At 48.7% G+C, this 20,903-nt stretch overlaps 1 protein-coding gene across 4 annotated transcripts in view; it reads right to left on the bottom strand.

The window, feature by feature from the left end:
• Positions 1-20,903, bottom strand: part of WDFY4 (WDFY family member 4) — a 324,321-nt gene that overhangs the window by 30,997 nt on the left and 272,421 nt on the right. For all 4 annotated transcript variants that reach the window (XM_074337248.2, XM_074337250.2, XM_019730128.3 and 1 more), the window contains 6 exons: positions 16,807-16,849; positions 15,579-15,698; positions 13,340-13,457; positions 11,148-11,257; positions 2,660-2,813; positions 167-258 (listed from right to left, as the gene is read on the bottom strand). In XM_074337248.2, the coding sequence (XP_074193349.2) occupies positions 167-258; positions 2,660-2,813; positions 11,148-11,257; positions 13,340-13,457; positions 15,579-15,698; positions 16,807-16,849 (637 nt within the window). The remainder of the gene's footprint in view (positions 1-166; positions 259-2,659; positions 2,814-11,147; positions 11,258-13,339; positions 13,458-15,578; positions 15,699-16,806; positions 16,850-20,903) is intronic.

Below are 20,903 nucleotides of genomic sequence, written 5' to 3'. Positions count from 1 at the left end.
TGGGGCATGGAACCCAGCCTCTTCTCTGGGCTCTCTAGACATAAGAACCTCAGAAGTGCTTACCACTAGCCCTCCAATTGCACCGAAAGCCTCCCTGGAAACTGAGGGGATGCTGAGGTCTTCATTCAGGCTTCCAAGGACTTTGGCATGCCCCTGCTCAACTCACCTGTCTGTGCAAGCTGATGAATTTCCGAGGGTCCTCATCAGCCCAAGGAGGGAGCTGCACGTCCCCCAGTGCTGTCCCGTCCTGCATGCAGCCTGAGTGGGGTAAGAAACAGAAGGGCTTTGGGTAAACAAGGCCCAAACTGGGCTAGGAACCGGGGGGTGTAGCTCTGTGCTGTCCAGGACTGCTGATTCCATGTAGATCAGGCTGTGGCTATGTCCTACACAGGTCACACTGTGTCCTGCCTCCTCTGTCATGAATGTTCCCACCTCCATCTGCCTGGAATATTCTTACTTGGTCTCTAAGCCTTTGACCCCTCCGTAAGGCTCTCCTTGCTCCCCAGGCAGCATCTGTGCTTGATTTGCAAGTTGCATACAATGATTGTAGTGTCATCATTGTTTGTACTTCTTCCTTTCCACCACTCTATGCCTTCCCATCTAGGCGCTTTCTATGCAGCCTGAAACAAGGAGATAACAATAAAAGCTGGAGCACCTAACTATGCCAGGGCTCTATGCTAGATGCTTGGCACACTGTGTCTTACTGAATCTTCATTCAGGTCTATAATTTGTGCAGTTTATCTCCATTTTTAAAGTGAGGACAATAAGGTTTTCAGAGGGAGCTCCCCAGACATTAAGAAGATAAGCCTGGATTCAAGTCTAAGTCTTTCTCCTTCCCATTAGCTGTACAACCTTGAGCAAGTTGCTTAATGGCTTTGGGATTCACTTTTCCCACCTGTTACCTCCCAGGGCTGGAATAAGGATTAAAAGAGAAAGTACACATAACATGCTTAGAATAATTCTAGGCATATGAGGGTTGCTCAACAAACATTAGCTATAGTCTTGATTAAGCCCTCCAGAGCCTTCATGGTACAACTGGAATAAAACCTTCCCCTCCTCTCTCTGGCCTACATGGCTGTTCCTGGCCTGGCCCTTCTCATCATTCAGTCTCAGCTCACCTGTCACCTCCTCACACAGGTCCTTCCTAGGGAGCAGAATAACACAAGACCCTCTGACTCCCTTTAGAAACATTTTCCCACCTTCTTTTCTTGTAGGACTTCTCAGCATCAGACAATATTTCACTTATTTATTTGTGCATATTTTCCATCCCCTTGAGCCATCCCTGCACAGAATATGAACCCTTTCAGGGCTATCTGTCCAAGGACACACAATTAAGTCCCCAGTGCCGACCCAACTGCCTTCACACATTAGGTGCTCAATAACCCGTTTCCCTGACTACTCTGAGGACAGCTGGTCCTCAGCATGTGAACCATTTCTGCAACTAAGCCCCTCCTCACTTTTGCACAGACCCCCACCTTCATGCCCACAGCAGAGTGGGTACCTCTCCAGCACGCCCCTCACCCCAGGTCAGCTAGCCACCCTCCCTTGGCTTCTACCATCCCTGGTCCCCTTACTCTTATCTTGGGCCCCCCCTCATACTTCGTGGGGACTAACCTTTGCATTGTCCATTCTTACCTCTGATACAGGTGAGTATCTGAGAACCTAAACATGTCAAGGTCACCAGGTTCTATGGGATCAGACTCGCTGGGCATGAGCCTGGCCACAGGCACGTTCTAAATGCTCCACAGTATTGTGGCCACAAACCTCTGAACAACAGCTGAGTCCCCCTCACCTGTGTCCCCTAGGCCTGCACTTGGCTTTGCTTGAGGTGCACGCCCAAATGCACTATTTGGAAGAAGAAGGACCATCAGGAAGGGGGACACTGGGGCCCCAGGTGTGTGCTGGTGACGCTTCATGAGTGTCTTCCACAGGGTGGGAGATTCCATTCCCCTGCCTTAGATAGAGAGTTGTCCCCGCCCTGCCCCAGGCTCTGACCACACACTCCCTCCACGAGTCACCCTGACCTGGGCAGGAGAGGCTCCTAAGGTACTCCCACAGTCACCAGGGGACCTGCTTGCTGGGCCTCCTGAAATGTTTGTTCCCCCCTAAAGCAGTCGGTGAGAAGCCACGGCTCATCCTGGAGTGGGGCCTGGAGAAAGAAGAGGAGCCACAAGGGCCCCTACAACTGCCCTTGGACGCACCCTGCAGCCTGTACCGGGAGACACAGCTTCTCTGGGTCCTGACCATGGGGTTCAGATTAACCAATTTGTCTGACGTGGAGGAAAACAGGGCCATAGGGGGTCAGGGGCTTGCCCAAGGTCACACAGTAGGGAAGTGCCAGACCTGGCTATTAGCAAGGGCTACTGCTGCTCCTTGGCCGCCTTCCACTACAGACTAAGGCCTGGGGACCTGCAGTGGAAGGGTCATGCGTGAGACTGTAGCTCACAGCAGTTCTGGCAGCCCCAGCACTGGTTCTTCCTCAGCTCCCACCTTTTCTTCGGGTGCTGCCACTAAGTGGAGGCCTCCCACCAACTGCACAGGTCTGGTGAGATGCCTGTTGAGTTGCTCAGCAAAGTTATTGACAAAGTTTGTCCCAAACTGTTTAAAGAGAGCCCTGCACCACCCAGCCCAGGCTGTCCTCGTGCAGGCCTCCACTCACCGAACTCTACTGCATTGCAGTTGGTTAGGAACTCGGGCAGGTAGAAGAATTCTGGGGTCAGCTCCCTGACATCGCTCATGTTCTCTCTGGAGGCTGACTCCCATGCATTCTTCATGCTGTGGAACATTCTATCTGCTACATCGAAGCTTCCACCCTGCAAGGAAAAAGGGGCCGACATGATCAGCTGCATGTGGTGAGAACTCTGGCTGTGCAGGCACCGCTGGTGTGGGCCTCCATTTGTCCATTCTGCCGCTGAGGCGCTGGTTCCACCATCAGAACTTTTCATTCACTCCCATGCACACGTTCATTCATCAGTTCGTGTATGTGTGTGATGGGCTCTTCATGTATCTGTTCACTCAGCCTTTCTCTGGAACCTTGTACTGGGAGCTTCCACAGAGGAGGCATGAATAATAATAATAACTGCAATAAAGGGGCCAGCTCAGAGATAGGAAAACCACGGTTATTCATCTGACCATTCCCCAAATTTGCTGAAAGCCAGCTCTGAATTCGGCACAAAGACAGGATCCAATGAACCAACTACAGGACCAAGAGTGGGTCAGACATTCTACGTGGTGGTCAGGGGAAGTTTCCTGGAGAAGTGAACCCCTGGTGAGTCAGCAAGCTTGGTGAAGGAGAAGATGGCAGAACATTCTGAACAGATGGCAAGGCTTTCGTCAGGAATTGAGGTAGGGAAAGCAGGTTAAGTCAGGCCACCTAACCAAGTGTGGTGACATCTAACATAGCAGCCTTGAGAGGAGAGAGAAGGCCTGAGGATGAAGAGCAGGAGGCATACCAGCCTTCAAGGGAAGGGACGCTGGTCATGAAGACAAGACGCCTGTAGCATCAGCCAAGACCAGCCTTGGTTCCAGGCCTATTTCCACAGGTGGCTCGATGCAGTCCTGAGCTTGGCAGCTTCAACTGGACTGGGTTAGATATAAGGCAAATTCTTTCTTTTGATTCCCTGTTCTTCTCATTCATCAAGTGGTCTTGGGGATCAGAGGAGGCAGAGAGGTCGCAGATGGAGGAATAAAGACACCAAGGGCACAGGGGTTTCAGGGAAGTTTGTGAAACTGGGCTTGGGGTCTGCTTAAGTTTAGGAACACCCCAGGAAAACTTTCCTGCCTGGGATTCGACAGCTTACTTGTCCCCACGAAGGATGGACCTTTGTTCAACCAGGATTTGCCTTCCTCCTGTCACCTTCTGCAGCGTGCACATGTGGCCCCAAGGAAAAAGGGTTGAACTCAGAATGTTGGTCCCTCCTTTGTCCCCATCAGCTCCCTTCACTTTTCAGAGGGCTGAGGTTTCCCATCAGCATTTACCTAAGGAAGCTTTTGGCAGCTGCGCGGTGTATGGAAGGTAAAGAAAGCAAGAGCCTTCTTGTGGCAAGATTACTCCATGTCAGCACATTATACGCACATAGATGCTCTCTCAGTCCTCCCAGCAGGTACATTAGGAAAGAATTAATACTTCCATTCTGCAGACCAGAAAACCAACTCCTCAAAGTTTATTGATTTCCCCAAAGCAATGAGTGGCGGAACTGGGATCAAACCCATGGTCGCAACTCCAAAGGCCATGCTTGGTCTTGTGCCCATTTACTGGGGGAACTGCTGGGCCTAGGCAAACTTCATCTATCGTGTATGGGCCACAGGCACTCAGCTCTTTCTGAGAAGGGAGACCCTGCCACACACACAAAGCGGGCATCTGGGCATCGTGGAGGGCTGGTCAATTTTCGGAGGAAGACTCGAGGATCCAGTGAGATCCACGGGTCACTCTCAGCACTGTGACAGTGACTCCACGAGACCCAGTTATCCATAGGGTCACAACCACACACAGTACATGGGCAGTTTAAAGATGTGGCTTTTCTCCAAGGTCACTTTGCTCTTGTTTGAAATTAGGATATGACATCTACTATCTGATTCAAATTGAAATGGAAACTAAATGGGGGAGAGTGTTTCTAAATAAATCTGCACCTAATGCGTCGTTCATTGAAACATATTCAGAGCTTTGCGTATTTAATCTGTAGCCCAGCCTTGTATCTGGAGGAGATTGAGACCGCCTCGCGTCCCCTTGGCCTTTTGCAGCTTCTATGAATGCTGATGGTAATCTCCTGAGAAACAATATGATTTGGTAATAAAAAGATTACCTGTATTAAATAAAAATAATATATACATAGGAAATATTGTTAGTGCTACAAATCTGGTTAAAGATATTACCACAAAGAAAAATGTTGTTTTTTTCACAGCTGTCTAATGCATTTTAGCAAAAGTAATATCTTTAAAACTTAAGCTTGTATTATTTATAAAGGAAGCAATAACTGATTTTCCTATTTCTTATATTAATAAATGTATTTGCATACATTTGTTTCAAAATTAATGGGTTTTCTCACTTCTGCAATGCAAAAGAAATGCCAATTCCCTAGGAGAAAAGTGGAGCTGCTTCGTTACTTGTAAGTCTGGTGGCTGCTAGCAATGAGTCCCTGCCAGGACTTGACTCTCAGAAAAGGAAGGAAGAGACAGTAGAAGGAGGAAAGAGAGAGGAGTGAAACAATTAAGGTTTATAGAATGCATCCACAAGGAAAGTCCAAAACAACAAAATTAAGTCTAGAGATTGGATGGAAACAAGTGACCAGTGAGAATACTGAACCAAGATCTGGTATTCTTAAATATCAGAAAAAATGAATCCTATGTGTATCCAAACAGACCATATAATATTAGTAATAGTAATAATAGCAAAGTTATTATTATCAATAAAGGAGCAGCCTCTTCTTGGCTGCAGACTTTTTCCCAGGTGACACTAAAGCCAGAAGACAATGCTGGAGGTTTCTGAAGCAAAGATTACAGTGATTGGATTGCATGCCAAGCTAAAACACTGCTCCTATGAAAAGACTCCAGAAAGATATTTTGAACATTTAAGGGCTCAGAAATAACATAATCTTAGGTATCCTTCCTCGGTTAAACTATTTGAAGAGGTGCTTGATTTTGCTAAGAGATGAATCAAAATTAAAAGCAAAATGATGAGAGAAGATGTGACGACAAGGCCTGTTGCTGAACGTTGACACGAGTTAAAATATAAGGAAAATGCCATAATTATGGTACATCGATTAAAACTGAGACACCCTTGAAAGGAGTGTTCCATATTAAAGACAGTTCTCTGTGAGTGAGGACCGAGTCCATGTGCAACTGCGTCCCTGGATGAGCATTCCAATTGCTGCATTCTGAAGCCACGATCCAACATGGGAGGGGGGGAGGGGAGAAAGATGTTGGGGAAAAAAGAAAAGTTCAATTCTTGATCCACAGCCACATCAGTAAGTGTATGTGCCAGGACACTTAAACACATAGGTGTTTTTTATAACATGTGCTAGAAAGTCTATTGTTCCTTCCAAATCAACCCACTGCCACATCCAATTACTGGGGTTGGTTTTATGAGCAAGCTGAGGACCTGTGTTTTGACAGGTATTCTTTCCAGTAATTTAAAAGTATCCTGTGTAAACAATTGACTTACAGGACGCTGTGGACACATCAGTTCATCTGAGCCACTGTCCTTTGTCCGTCAAAGAGGCAGCACGCAGTGCAAAGCACCTTAGCTTTGGAACCAAGCCAACTAAAGTGGGAATTTCCGCACCCACTTGCAGTGTGAACTCTAGTGAGTTTCTTAATCTCTTTACCCTCCCATGGCCTCCTCTGCAAACCTGGATGATTGCTGTGGGTGGGAAAACAATGTGTGTATGAGTGCGTGAGAATGGGGGTAAGTGAGAATGTGAGTGCGGGTGAGTGAGGGTGTGTGTCAGTGTGTGGGTGAGTGTGAAGTGTGTGTGCACGCCCATGTGTAATACACCTTATGCAGTGCCAGGCACACAGGAAGAGGTGCGAAATGAGCCCCGTCACAGACTAGGAACTGGGGAGCAATCCTGTGTGCATGGAGAAGGTAAGCACGGGCTCAAAACAGAAAAATAAAAAGGATTTAGAAGGTATTGGAAATAGGAGGTGGGGTGTGGGGGGAAGTGAGGAGGGCTGGGGTCCTGCAACAGGGGCAAGAGGGGCAGAGAAGTCTAATTCCTTTGGGATGGAAAGGAAATAGTGCATGCATCGTCAGGGCAGTTTCAAGGCCACGTCAGCACCAAAGAAATGAAGGGGCAAATGTCTGCAGCTGACAGAGAGCTGGAATCAGCTTTCTGTCAGCTTCCTCAGAGAAAATGCTGGGCTCTAACACCCTGCTCAAAAAGCTAAGAGCTGTGGGTTCCACCAGGTTTGGGGAGCCATTGAGTAGTACAGCCACCTCTTCAATCCTGCTTTTGATTGAGTATGGGGCTGACCCCAGAATAGCCATTAGTTTTCCTTCCTGTAGGGTGTGGCCTTTTACTCAACAAATAAAACCCACAAAGGAATTTTGAAAAACATGCTCCCTACTCTGAAGGGGAGGAGAGTGGACGTGTATGGGGCACTTAGAAACAGCCAAACAGTTCCCATGCTGTATCTCACTTAACCCTTATGGCCCACTGAGTTGGAAGAAACTGAGGCTCAGTTATTCAACACTGCCAATTAGAAAGTTCTAGAACCAAGACTTTGTTACGCCTGACTCTATTACGCCTGCGTTTTCTAATACCCCTTGTAGAGTGAGCATAATAATAATAATTACACCTTCATTCTGGACACACCACACCTCTGCCCGGACCCAGAGCTGGCGCCATGGAGACCCCCGGTGAACAGCCTGGGCTGGCTCTCGCTCTGTCTGCAGCTAGCATATGTCTTACACAAAACCCAGCCATCTCGCCTCAGGTGGTTCAGAAAACTCTTCCCCACTGCTGGTAACAGCTGACTTCACATGGGCTGTGACTTAATTAACGCAGCACTTTATTTCAGCTTCTTATTAAATGCAGCAGCGGCACCACCACCACCACTGTGCCCTCGCCGGGGTGCTGGCTGTCTCACTCTGCCCTGCCCGTGCTGCATCAGAGCTCAGGCCCGAGAGCAACTGGTGCTCTTAGTGGGGCAGAAAGAGGGCCTGAGCTGTGGCCCCAGCAGCGGCATGGTTCCTGGGGCCACAGACACTGGCTCCTCCAGGTGGGTGAGGTTCCTGAGAATCACAGCATTCTGGGAAGCAAGCCCCCAGCTCAGGCAGGCAGGAGTCTCCCTACTTCCAAGCAAATGGGGATAACAGAGCACACAGCCAAGGAGTGCCTGGGTCACATTGCCTGCAGGTGTCACCTGCTCAGGTCACACTGCACATGTACCATATTTTCTGGATTATAAGAGTTTATCATTGTAATAACAAGTTTGGGCAGAAAAACAAACAAACACAATGGCAACAGAGGTGTGTATCAATTCTAAGACTGTCCCAAACTTATTAAGATTTAAAGGTGAAGGGAATAGAGCACACCTGACACCCAGGAGCCGGAATATACCACACTGCACTTCTTAGGCAGTGTGTGACAGCCCCTCATGCTGGCCACATCTCTGCATGGTGCCAGTGGGCGGGCATAGTGCCGAAAGAAAGCTGTGCCTGCCTCTCAACAGTGCATCGGCCCACACCAGGTGTACTGCATAGGCACACAACTCTCCACACTGAATGTACTTCCATGGCCAAGCCATCCTACATGGGAGGCGCTGGTTTAGTCCAACTAATAGGAGAGGGGCAGAGTCTGCTTGATGCAGAATGGAAAAGCATGCACTTTGTTATGCTGACACTTGTTTGCAGGTAGACCTGGCTCTGCAACTACCGACAGTCTCAATTTCCTGCTCTCCAGATCAGTGAGGAAGACCCCACTGCCTGGATTTGGCCCCCTCTCCACCTTTCTTAGCCTTCCCACTCCACGATCCATGCTGGGGTTGGATTGGGCTGTTGAGAATATAGAGGCTCCTTTCCTTGTCACCACACGAGAGTGAAGCAAAGGTCTCTTGTGAAAAAATAGACCTGCTCCTAGGAGGCAGGGTGGGACCCAGGAAGAGCCTGAGTTCAGGAGGATGCCAGAACATTCTGAAAGACATCTGTTCCAGTCGTCTTTCGACTGGAACCAGACATGTTCCCCCCAGATGTACCCTTTGTACCCATTTCCTTAAAAGCTAAAAATCATTTTTTATTCTAAGTAAAAAGCAGAAAATGTTTGGTTCTTCTGCTGGTTCCAAAGGCTTGGACCAGTTATGACTCACTAGAAGAGCCAGTAGAAAGTAGGTGAAACCAATTCAGAAGCACACGTGGACAGCCCAGTGTGACTCGGATGGGTCAATATGCCACAGGTAGATTTGAACCCAGAAAAACCAGAGTCAGCTCAGACTTCAGTAAGCATGGGAGACAAAGGCTCAAGCTAATGGCTGCCCAAGCATATAAAACTGGCTCTGACCATCTCACACTGCTTTAGACCGTCTCAAACCAGTTGGGTCTAGTAACCAATGGGCCAAACTGGGTAAAATAAGCTCAAACTAATTGTGACTAACTTCAAAGTAGCCTTAACCCAATATCCTTCTGGGTTCAAAGCACATCCGTTTTGTGTGGTTCACGCCATCTTGGAATGCTCTGACACAGTCCCAGCGGTCTAGAATTAGCGTAAACCAGAGGGAACCAGCTTGAACAAGTTCAGGCCTGTTCAGATTACATCTGGCTGATTGCAGGGGGAAGAAGGGAACTAACAGTGATTGATCGCCATGTAGCATCCAGCCCTGAGCTAGGTGCTTTACCTACATTTGGTCATTTAATCCCAGCCTGGTGAGATGTGCATTAGAAACCCCATTTCCTGAGGTAAAATAAATTGCAAAAGATTTTGTCTATTGAGTAGCAGAGCTGTGATGTAAATCTCATGGCTGATGCCATCTCTTTGTCACTCTGCCCCTCTTCATGTGAGAGGACCCTGAGTAACAGTAGAGATGGGCTTTAAATGCCTTAGACTGAGGGGCAAGGAGAAAACTTGTGAAGCCTCCAGAACGCCCTGGATGGAAACCCGTAACGGAACGCATCACTCTCATCATCAACAGTGATCATCCCTTCTCATGGATTAATGAGCAACATCTGGATCGGATTCCTGGCATGGGTACAGCTCTGGGACCGACTGTGCTCCAAACCAAACTTACTTAAAATGCTTGTTGCCTGAGAAAAGCTCAGGGGAAGCGCACTTATTATTTTTGAGTGAATTTCCAGGGAGAAGGGTTATACAATGTCTAGACAAGCTATGCCGTCAAGGAGAGGGCAGACTGTGCCAAGAAACAGAATACAAGAGGGCTTTTGCTCACTGGAGGAAGCACCTTGACTTTGCTTACCCATTCCAGCCCAGGACATGGGAGTTGGCTTTCATGCTGATCCAGAGCACTGACTCGAGTTGGCTTCAGTGTTAAGCCTGGAGTCAAGGTCACTCAGATGAGTAACCACTAAGAGTGACCTTGCCAGTGAGGTTAGACCAAAATACACAAACCCTGGGACATTCGTCCTTTTTCTTTGGTGAAGTTTTGTTGTCAGAGCAAGTCTGTGCATGTTCCGTGGCCTATCACCCACCACGGTCATGCCTTCCTCTGCACAGGACACTTGCAAGGCCTGAACCAGGTCCAGCCCTACACTTGGGCCATGTGCTGTATTCGCTGTGGAGTTGGCCAAGCGAGCTGGCTGCAGCTGGGCTACCTGACGGCTCTCCCCAGCCAGAAGCTGTGCCCCTGAGATAACCTGGGAAGCAGGATCCCAGTGGTGAGGTCAGAAAAGGAAGAGAGGAAAACAACTTCTCTGCTGCCTGCGAGGGACTCTGTCCCAGCAATCCCACATGCGTTGGGTACCACTGTCCACTCACAGTCAGACTTGCTCACTTCCAGCTTGTACAAGGTGGCCACATAAAACATGGGAGGCCACGCTAACCTTGAATCTCAGATAAACACAACTTTTTAGTCTAAATCACTGCTTATCTGAAACTCAAAATTACCTGGGCGTCCTGTATTTTTATTTGTGGAATCTGGCAACCCTAAGCTGGCATGATGGTCTTTTATTTCATGGCTGGGCAAGTTGATTAGTTACTTTGTGTGGTTTAGCTGTTCATTTCAATATTCGAATATTTTGTTTGTCCTCTTAAGCCACTCGGCTTGTACTTAGCATAGTATTATGCATTCTGGTGTCATGAGTGATATTGTTTTCATTCCTCCTCTTTTGTGTTTATTTTTATAATCTTTGACCGCTTACCTTCAAGGAAGTCTTCAAGTTTCCTGCTTTTCCTTCTCTATTAAAACCTACTTATGTTAAGTTTTTCTTTCTCCCCATATCTCTCATTCCTTATATTTTGGAGTCTTTTTAAAAGACTGTTCGGCAGACATGCAAGTGTAGCTGATAAGGAGCAGCCTGCCTTGGCTGGCTGGCCCGGAATCCTAGAGCTAACATCAAGTGGGAATCATGAGCTGACAACCGCATTTCCTGCCTCATCTAAGTCCAGCTCTTAGTTTGTGAGATATTTGTGTGTGTGTGTGTGTGTGTGTGTGTGTGTGTGTGTGTGTGTGTGTGTGTGTAGGGGACCAGGGGTGCTTACCTGCAGAGAGCAGAAGGCTTGGGTGAAGGGTGGCATCCGGACCAGGTAGGAGGCGACGATGATAGCCGAGGAATAGTGAGTACAGTAGTGGCACTGGACGGTCATGTCTCCTGCAACAAAAGGACAGTCCTGGGGTGGCTTTCCTGCCTGTGCTGGGGCGAGCTGCAGATACGTAGCCTGTATGGTGCTCAAGCACGAGCCCTGCTTTAGAGAGAACCTGCAAGCCAATAGAGCTGGGTGTTCTGCTCTCGGATGTCATTATAATTTGGCCAATAGCCACCACTGGTGAAAAGGACATTCAAGAACCTGAGCTGCACCACCCCGCAAGTCCCCAGGGGTCTGCCCTCAAGGATGCGGCAGAGCCAGGCTCTGGGAAGGCTGTGCTGAGGACCCATGGGAGGCAGCGCTCTGGGCTTCCTACTTAAGGGTCACCTAGAGAGGCGCAGCTCACCTACAATCCCACTAGCAGCCCCTTCCCTTTGGTTCTTTTTTAGAAGAGAAGTATCTGTGTGGAAAAGGAAGGCTTATGCACTCAGGGCCATTCCATTGTGAGTGAGGATATGGGTTTCCTCATTTCCAAAGGGGACTGAACTGCTCGGGGGCAGAGACATAAACCTCTCCTCTTGTCTGCAGCCAGGGTCTGGGGGAGCTGGAACGCTGAGGCAGACGCAGTGCCCTGGCCAAACCATGTCAGTGGAGAATGTGAGCAATGCTGCCACCTACAGTGCACTGTGCCTGCTGTGTTCCTTCCGCCACTCTCTCCCTCATTTACACAGCGATCCTATGAGTAGGTGCTGTTCATTATCACAATCTCCAGTGTGAATCAGAGACTTGCTTACGTCAGGAGTGAGTGGCAGAGCTGGGGGCGGCACAGTCAGCAGAGGCCTGAGCCAGCTGCCCCACATGTCTGCTTAGCCAGCTTGCTGCCAACCCCACACTCAACCCGAAGCCCTCCCTTGTGTCGTGTAGGAGCTTTCTACATCAGTTGTTTGTGGCATGGTTGCATAGACCTGTGCAAGAGCCCAAACTCCAGGTGCAACTCTAATGCACACTCAGGTTAAGATTGGGTAGATGGTGCCAAAATGGGCCCTGGCTGGGGCACAGCTGGTGAGACCTGGGCTTTTCTGGCCTGCCTCTGTGGAAAGGACCCAGCAATGCCTGGCAGCCAGAGGAACAGCGAGGGACTAAGATGGGTCATATCAATTAAACTTTAGCCTCAGGAGGAGCTAGCAGGTCAAGGAGGGCCTGCCCACACCTCCCATCTCCCCCACAAGTTTGAGTGCCAGCCCCACGCAGAGAAGGGTCCTGGGCAGAGGCCAGGTGACCTCCAGCGGCTGTGTGGGGTGCAGCAGAAGCCTCTTATCCTGCCGAGAACCTGCTCACTGAAGGCAGGGCCTCCTGGCCCATGAGCCTTCCTCAAGTGTGCCACTGCTGGTTCTCGAGGGAATTTTTCATGGTGCATGGATGATGTTCCTTAATAGCTGTATGTTTATTTTGAAGTGTTTGAGAAGACCAATACAGCTAGCATCAAATGCATGATAGAAAAATTTCTTTTCAGAACATATTCATTAAAGCTTAAGAAGTAAATAGACCTAAAGAAAAACATTAAGGCAGTAAGAGCACAGGTGGCGTGTGAATGGGCAAAATTTGTAAAGGTGACGTGCTGATGAACAACGTTTGGGAACCAGGCTCTAGAGCCAGACAAATGCAGGCTCTGCCAGTTAGAGGCTATGATCTCAGATGAGTTGCTTGAAGTCTGAGTTTCAATGCCCTTCTCTTTGAAATGAACCATCGTGTATATGAACGCAGGTTGGCCTGAGCCTAGACTATAGAAAGCGCTGAACAAATGTTCACGTCCCTCTGCCTTTCTTGCCCCTAAGTATGGAGGTTCAAGCTCTTAGCACAGCAGTTCTCAGTCCTGGCTGCAGGCTGGAATAACCTGGCTGCACCTCATCACAGACTTATTAAAATCAGAATTTCTAGAGATGGGACCTGGACATCAGTGTCTTTTATATGAAAGCACCATAGGTGATTCGTACGTGCAGCCAGGATGCAGGGCACTGGGTGAGAGTTCTCTATTCAAGCATAATTATCTGTAGGCCAGGCGATGGCCTAAATAGTTATCAGCTATGATTTTGAGGCATTCAGATGAAGAGCATTGCAGAAAAAACATCAAGCTGGGATCCACCCACCTTCAGTCTTCTCAACTTCTTTAAATCTCTGGATAAATTTCAGCTTTCTTTCCTTAGTCTGGGCTCCCATGGGCTTCGAAAGATCCCGGAAAGTCTTGGGATTCGTCAAGTTCAATGTCTAGAAGACAGATGTACAGCTGGAATTAACTCCCCTAGACGTGTATGTGCCCTGGGTGAGACATCAGGAGCCACGCTCTTTAGTTTTATGGTTCTCTTTATTGGTTTACTGTCGTTTGGTCTGACCCCCTCTGGTGATTAGCAGGCGTTCTGGGGTTTTATGGCCCTGGAGCCAGTGAGCCACAGACTGAATAGGAGAGAGGAGAGGAGATTGCGTTCACACTGAACCTCTTCCAAGCTGACCCAAATCAGAACATCACCACCAATTACCGGAAAGAGACTCTCAAAAGAATTCCTGTTATCTATAAGGCACTTGGTACTGCCCTCCTGGAGAAGTTTACATCAATAGTTCAGGGTCCTCAGGGGCGGCCGGTTAGCTCAGTGGATTAGAGCACAGTGCTCTTAACAACAAGGTTGCCAGTTCCATCCCCACATGGGCCACTGTGAGCCGTGCCCTCCACAACGAGATTGAAACAACTACTTGACTTGGAGTTGATGGGTCCTGGTAAAACACACTAAATAAAAATAAAAGTTAAAAAACAATAGTTCAGAGTCCTTGTTCAGAACCAAACTGATTGTTTAAGAAGTGAGAAGTCATCTGCTTAGGGAGGAACAGAGAGGGACAGCCTCGTTTCTCAAGAGGCCCATTCCCTTCTGGGCAACGCAGGCATGTAATGTCACCCCTCCCCTGCCCTTGGGATAGACAACAGTGGGGACCTGTAGGGTTTTCAGGGCCAGGTATCCTCCATGTTGTCTTTCACAGAGATGTTCTGCATGTTAGTGGAGGAGCTGCGTGTTCCCCAGGGTTTGCATGTCTTTATAGAAAAAGGAGTTTCCTTTTCACTAGCAGTGAACACCGCAGTTCCCGGGGAAGGCAGGGCCTGTCACTACTAACACCTGCAGAAGCCAGGTGGCGGCAAGAGGGCAGCAGGGTCTCCTTGGACCCCTAAGTGCTGCACATGCGGAGACCCATGGCTGATTCTACCAGAGCAGAATGGGGCTTCATAGATGCCAGATCTCCTGGTTCTCCTAAAGAGATTAGAAATCCAGATTTGGGGGACGAATCTCCCAGTTTTTAAATCCTAGTAAGTAATCAAAATTTGGGACTAAACAAAAGGGGCTGGCAAACCAGCACTTTGTCAAATGTGAGTTAAAGCTGGCATGTACAAGTTTCCATTTTGAAACACCTCAGCCTCCTATGATCATTAGTGCAACGAGAAGCAATATGTGCCTGGAGAGAAAAGTCTTTCTGCGTTAAATGTCTTAAGTGGGGATAGGAGGTCACACAAGACTGAGGCCCCCTCTCCCAAATCCTGAGGGTCAGCCATCCCAGCAGCCCAAGGCAGGACCGGCCTAAACCAGGACCCAATCACCTTCTGCCCTTTACACACACAACCCAACACACCTCCTGACAGCCAGAGCCCAAGGACACTGTCTCATAGCCCCGTCTTCCCCACATGATGTCAGCTTGGTCCAGCTGTGTCAGCTTTCCTCCTCCTTCCTCCCCTGCCTTCTGAGGTCCAGGGACAGAAGCCAAAAAACTGAATTGTTTCTCTTGCTGTCAGCCTCCCTTATGGCTACATGTCTCAGTCCAGATACTGGTTGCAGTGCACAGGCCATCATCTCAGTTACTGAAGTTAGGTTGCAGGGGAGTAGTCCATTCTCTCTGGGTCTCTGTGTCTCTAGGTTCCTCTCTCTTGTTCTCACCTTTCCTCCCCTCCACTTCTCCCACCCCCCAACTCACATGCTGATTCTAGGAACAAACCCCATAACTCAGTTCACGTGAAGGACCAGTGTTGGTCCGGGGCATTATCTTGGCAAATGGATGTTAGTTGTGTTCATTGCAGTGAGTAAGCCAGGAAGCCCTCTGGGGTGCATGTTAGCAGTTGTCCTAGTCCTGTTGATTATCTCACAGGTAGGGCCACCTTCCCACAGGTGGGGCTGGGCAGGAACCCAGGCAGCTGGACTCAGAGCTCTCCTCTAGGGTGAGGGGCAGAGCATGGAGCAGCCTCGGGCTCAGGGGGACCGAACCTTGTAGCAGAGGCACTGCATGCTGATTTAAGGGCTCTGGTTGTCAAGCTCAGAAAGCCTCAGGACACCTGCATGGAAAGAACACCCATACCTGTGAGGTGTAGTCAGCCAGGACCCAGGGAAACACTGGATACTGCATGTAGTCATTGTAGGTCCTTCCAGCCAGGGTGTTGAGGTACATGAGATACTCGAAATTGCTGATCTCCCTTTTCTGCCAGAAGAAACAAAGAGGGGATAAACCAAACAGAGCTGGCATCTTCCTGAGGGCTACGGGAGTCTAACTCTCAGCCCTCTGCAGGAGACCCTCACTGTGTAGGGGCGAGTAGGCGGCACACATGTCCATTGTTCCCTGTGCACCTTGTGCATGAGCCAGACGCTTCCGGGAGGCCACACTCATTCAATATGAACAGAAGCAAAGATTCTGGAAGCAAAGCCAGTCGGAAAAAAAATACAGCCCAGCAACCCAAAGCCAGAATAAGCCTTCTTTGGTGTTAACTAGTGGGTGTGATACTCAAAAGTTGGTTAAAATAATAGCACAAATACTGTGGGTGAGCTTACTGCTGACCTTGCTAGGATTTTTAAAAAAAAAGCTGATGGGACTTGGCAGTCACAGAGAAAGAGGCTATCACCAACGGGCTGAATGATCTGTCCTCCTCTGGGACTTGAGGAACTTTCTTCTCCCTGTCACTGCCTTTGAGAAAACACTCACTCTTAGGGCCTTAAGATGTACAGTCTCAGATGAAGAGAGGGACTGCCTGTGGGAAAGTGTACCAAGGCCAGCTGGGGACCGAGCATCCACGTCACTGGACATGACCTGGGACCTAATGCTGTGGTCTCTCCTCTCCCTGGCCTGCTCCTGCATGACCAACAGTTACCTCCTTGTTGCCATGTGATCTCTAGGACTGGCTCTCTTAGGGTCACTGAGAACCCTAGGCTGAAGGCCAGCTCCTCCTGGCTGGGAGCTGTGTGTCTTCCCAGGGCAAGAAGTGAGTGCTTGTTTCCTCCTGAGTCATGTCCATGTATACATATGAATATCTCTTCATGGACAGAGCATGTGTGTGTACACAGGGCATGTGTACAAGTGTACACACACACATACACATACTACACAGCTCCAGCTCCAAGACTCAAGAATCACCTTCAATCACTGAGATCTTTTCAGGAAATCATTTGGGACATTTTGGTAACTTAAAAAGACAAGACCCCTGCTGATTCATCCACATGCTTTCTCTCTCCGTCACTGGGGCCTCAACTGTTTTCTGATTTGCATTTCCAGAGGGTTTCCTCAGACCCAGGGTCCTCTGAGGGGGTCACTGTACCTGCCACCTGTGCAGCATAATCCTGTCAGAGCCGGCGTATCTCCTGTGGGACAGAAAATATGGTGGTGACCAAAGATCTCAAGGCATGAGCAGGGGGAGAGGTGGGATTTTCTGGGGCTTTCTGGGGCCAAGGCATCCAGGAGAGCCACAGACTTCCAGGTCGCATAGCAGCTCTGCCGGGAGACAAGATTATTATCCAAGCCCTTCTTGCCCCTACCTCACCGTGCTATTGAAGGCTAGTTCTTGCAGTCACTGTCACACTTATGTGATGCCAGAATATGCTGCTGCCTTAAGTGTGGTCCGTGGAGCATCCCAGGGACATGCAGAAGCACGCTCAGGGACCTGCCACCCCACATGGATTTCCCACAGACATGCTTTGGCCTTCTCCGCCCTTGTGAATATAATATATGTGAATATAATATATTGACAAGTGAATACAACATATGCACATGGTTAAAAAATGCAAGCAATATGGAAGGTCAAGAAAACACAATAAGTTTCCAAACTACTGCTCCCACTGAAGAAGTATCCATAGTTACCCTGTTTCCCCGAAAATCAGACCTAGCCGGTGTCATGCAGGGTGTCACACGGGGTCTCTGCTCCTGCTCCCCACATAAGAACGCAGGACATGGAGAGGCTGAAAAGGAACACCCACGGAGTCATAGATAGGGGAGTCACACCACTATAGTCTCACTGGCGGCTGGGTTGGAAACACAGGAAGCAGGAGCCACATGATCCGCAACCTGCCATCTGCTTCTCTGCCAACCAACCCCACTTGCTAACTGCAACCCACCATGCTAACTGCAATCCGCACTTGCCAGCTCAGCTACCATCTTCTTGCTAGCCCCCATTTGCTGCTAGCATAGCCACGACAGTTATACTAGTGGCCAATGGCTCACTGGTTACAGCTGACGGCCAACTAGCCACAGCTGATGGCCATCCAATCACAGTTGATGGCCATTTACTACCTGAGACAGCACCTTTCTATGTGAGGCCGAGAGCCTGGAAACTGCACTCCTGGCTCTGTCCCCACAACTGGACAATCAGCAATAATGCGTCTTTTGGAGCAAAAATTAATATAAGACCCGGAATGGTATTATATTATATTTATTACATTATATTATATTAAAGACCCGGTCTTGTGATATAGTAAAATAAAACCGGGTCTTATATTAATTTTTGCTCCAAAAGACATATTAGAGCTGATTGTCCAGCTAGGTCTTATTTTCGGGGAAACACAGTAACAGTTTCTGCAAGCATTTCTCACATATGACTGTCTATATGCTCGCATAGATTTTAAAAAATTGATGGTAAATGGGCTTGTCTCACGTGTGCAGGCGTCCATGCTGTTTCACAGGCTAACAGCACGTGGGGCGTGCTCACCGTGCTCTGTGGCCTTCACTTCTCCAGCGGCAGGACTACTGCACAGCTGGACTGGAACTGAGTGAGTCTGCCCCTGTGATGGGCTTCGTCCTCACAAATCACGTTTCTGTGGCCACCTTCAGACATAAATCTTTGGATACTTTGTGAGTGTCTCCATGAGATAAATTTCTGGCAGGGGTGCGTACCACTGAACATTTTCAAGTTTGCAACATATTGCCAAATTGTCCTCTTAAAAGACTGTACTGATTTACGTTTCCACAGATACAATTAAGATATACAAATTGAACTAAAGAAATACCACCATTGAAGAATCTGGCAGGGAAGATTTAGAAGTGTACCAAGCTGCAGTGTTGGGGAGGGTGTGGGGACGGGACCTTCTCTACGTAAAGTCCTCGTGCTCAGCAAGGATTTGTCGAGTCAGTTCCTTGGCTTCTGTGGTATCCCTGGGCTCTTTTTTCTGTTGTTTCTTTCCCCTTTGTCTCCTTGAGACTCTCTTTCTACTCCCGAGACCAGGTCTTTGCTCAGATGTTCCACCAAATCAAACATGTCTCCTCTTTCCAGCCATGCCCTCTGCCTCAGTGCTGTTCCGGCTCCCATAGCCCCTACCCCCACGTGCATTCTGTGGTCTGCCTACATGGATCCGTCAGGCCTCTGCCTACACAAGGCCTGGGTACCCAGTGCCCCAGCAGGGGCAGCGCCTCATCTCCCGTCACAGCACCGCTGTCATATCATCTGTCCCAGGCTCCCCATCCTTCCTTATTCAATTCTTTCCTCTGCAGATTTTCTGTAAACAGAAAGCAACTCCTGGGGTGGAATTCACTTCTTCTATTTGGTCCATTTTATCCAGGCAAACGACAACAAATGAAGGCAGAACATGTTTTTGTTTTGTTTTGCTTTTTAAGTTTGACAATGGTTTGGAAATAGGGGAGCAAAATGTGCCTGTTAGGGTCTGGGAACTACAGACAGCATCTGTCATTTTCCCTTTCAGAAAGGGTTCTAGAATTTTACCTGTGGTCTTTGTGACACTGCCACCAGGCGGAATGTTGTGTGGAAAATAAAGGCATATCCCCATCCTATTCCTCATTTCATCAGCTATGAGCTCCAAGGAAGATCCATCATTTTGTTACCATCAGAAAAGGACGCTATTACCAGCAGTGTCGAGACACCTAACCAAAGGTGAGCTCTATTTTTGTAATTTAAAAACATCAGATTAATCTGAAGGTGATCACAGAACACTTGGAATGGTCTATGTGAATTTCATAAATATCTAGTAATTAAAATATTTCTTTAAGAGTTGATAAACAGCATTGTTTCAATATAGTAAACATTTCAGATTAAACAAGGTGACAGAGATGGCTCTTGACTTTGCAAAGCCCTTCTATGGTCTGGGGAAGGCAGCGTGGGAAAGAACACTGGCTTTGGTGTCAGTAGAACCTGGGTCCAAGTTCTGCCCCCACCACTTGACTGCTCTGAAGTGCTGTCACTTCGTGCTTCAAACATGGCTGACCACCCCTGTCACGCCAGAGTGCTGGGGGTGGGGTACGTGCAATCATAGGTCTGGAGAAGGCTAGCACAGTGTGGGCACAGGGTCCGTCAATGGGCACAGGCCTAGAGGGTGTTGACGCCGTTCCAGAGCAGGGCCAATTGTTTCCTACTCTGAGTGGAAGAAGAATGTGGTGTAAGAGCACAGACTTACTGTGTGGTCAAACCCTGCCTGCTAGCTTTCTGTGTGACCTTAGAATAACTGTGCCACTGTGAAGCACATCACCTGCTCTGTCGGCTCAACAGCCAACAAGCATGAGGAGCTCCTCAGGGTTTGCTGTGGAGTCTACAGGGCAAGAGTCCAGGCCCTCGGGAAACCTGGGATAGAGTTGAGACAAATGGAAGCACTCAAGTCAGTAAGGACCAGGGAGGTTACTCTGCCTGACCTGAAGGTGGCCTAGCATGATTGGCCCAGAGGACGTCTACGGGGTTTAGATACCCAAGACACATGTCTAAACTCCTCTGGATGGCTTGCAAAGATGGGAACACTATCTTCAGTCAGAACTTTGTGGGTGGTCAACAGCTACACTGGGTTCAAATCCTTCCTTATTCTGAGGGATGACTTTTAGCCATGTTGCTTCATTTTTAATTAGCTCTACGTCCTTCAGCTCCTAGAAGTGTTTTAGAAGCTCAAGTAATACTGTTACACGGCCTTGGAGCCCTCCCTACTCCAGTGCTCAGGGTTTGCCTCACCATCTTGTCACTGACTCCACCCCTTTGGACCAGCTCCACCTGACTAACGCCTCCATTCCACCATGACTCTGGCCCCTAGAGAGAGCCAGAGACATAGCCCAGAAAATCACCTCCTCCCTGGAGAGTCTAGCAGAAAAACCTGGAGGGGCCTTCAGGAGGCAGGCAAGCCCAGGCTAAAGGGTCTCTGTCAAGGGACTGGTCTAGTTGGAAACTGTACCCGCTCAGCCCAGGAAGCGATGGGTTTTGGGGTCTCTGTCCATCCTCCTCATCTCTGGGACTAGGGGGCTAGAGCTAGTCCTTCGGCACCAAGAACACAACCACAGACATCCAAGGACAGCCCACAGGGAAACTGGGGTTGCTGAGCTACATAAAGTAGATACATTTGAAAATCCTGCCTCCTCTCGAAATTCTCCTGTGTGTTTCCTGTTTGTGAGACAGCAATAAGGACACAGTGAAATGGGTTCATGAGAGACTGAGAG

Source organism: Rhinolophus sinicus, chromosome 15 (assembly GCF_057876585.1).
Source record: "Rhinolophus sinicus isolate RSI-liver-muscle chromosome 15, RSI-T2T, whole genome shotgun sequence".
NCBI classification, from domain to species: Eukaryota; Metazoa; Chordata; class Mammalia; order Chiroptera; family Rhinolophidae; genus Rhinolophus; species Rhinolophus sinicus.
The sequence above is the reverse complement of the archived record's forward strand: the minus strand, read 5'-3'. Positions and strand labels throughout refer to the sequence as shown.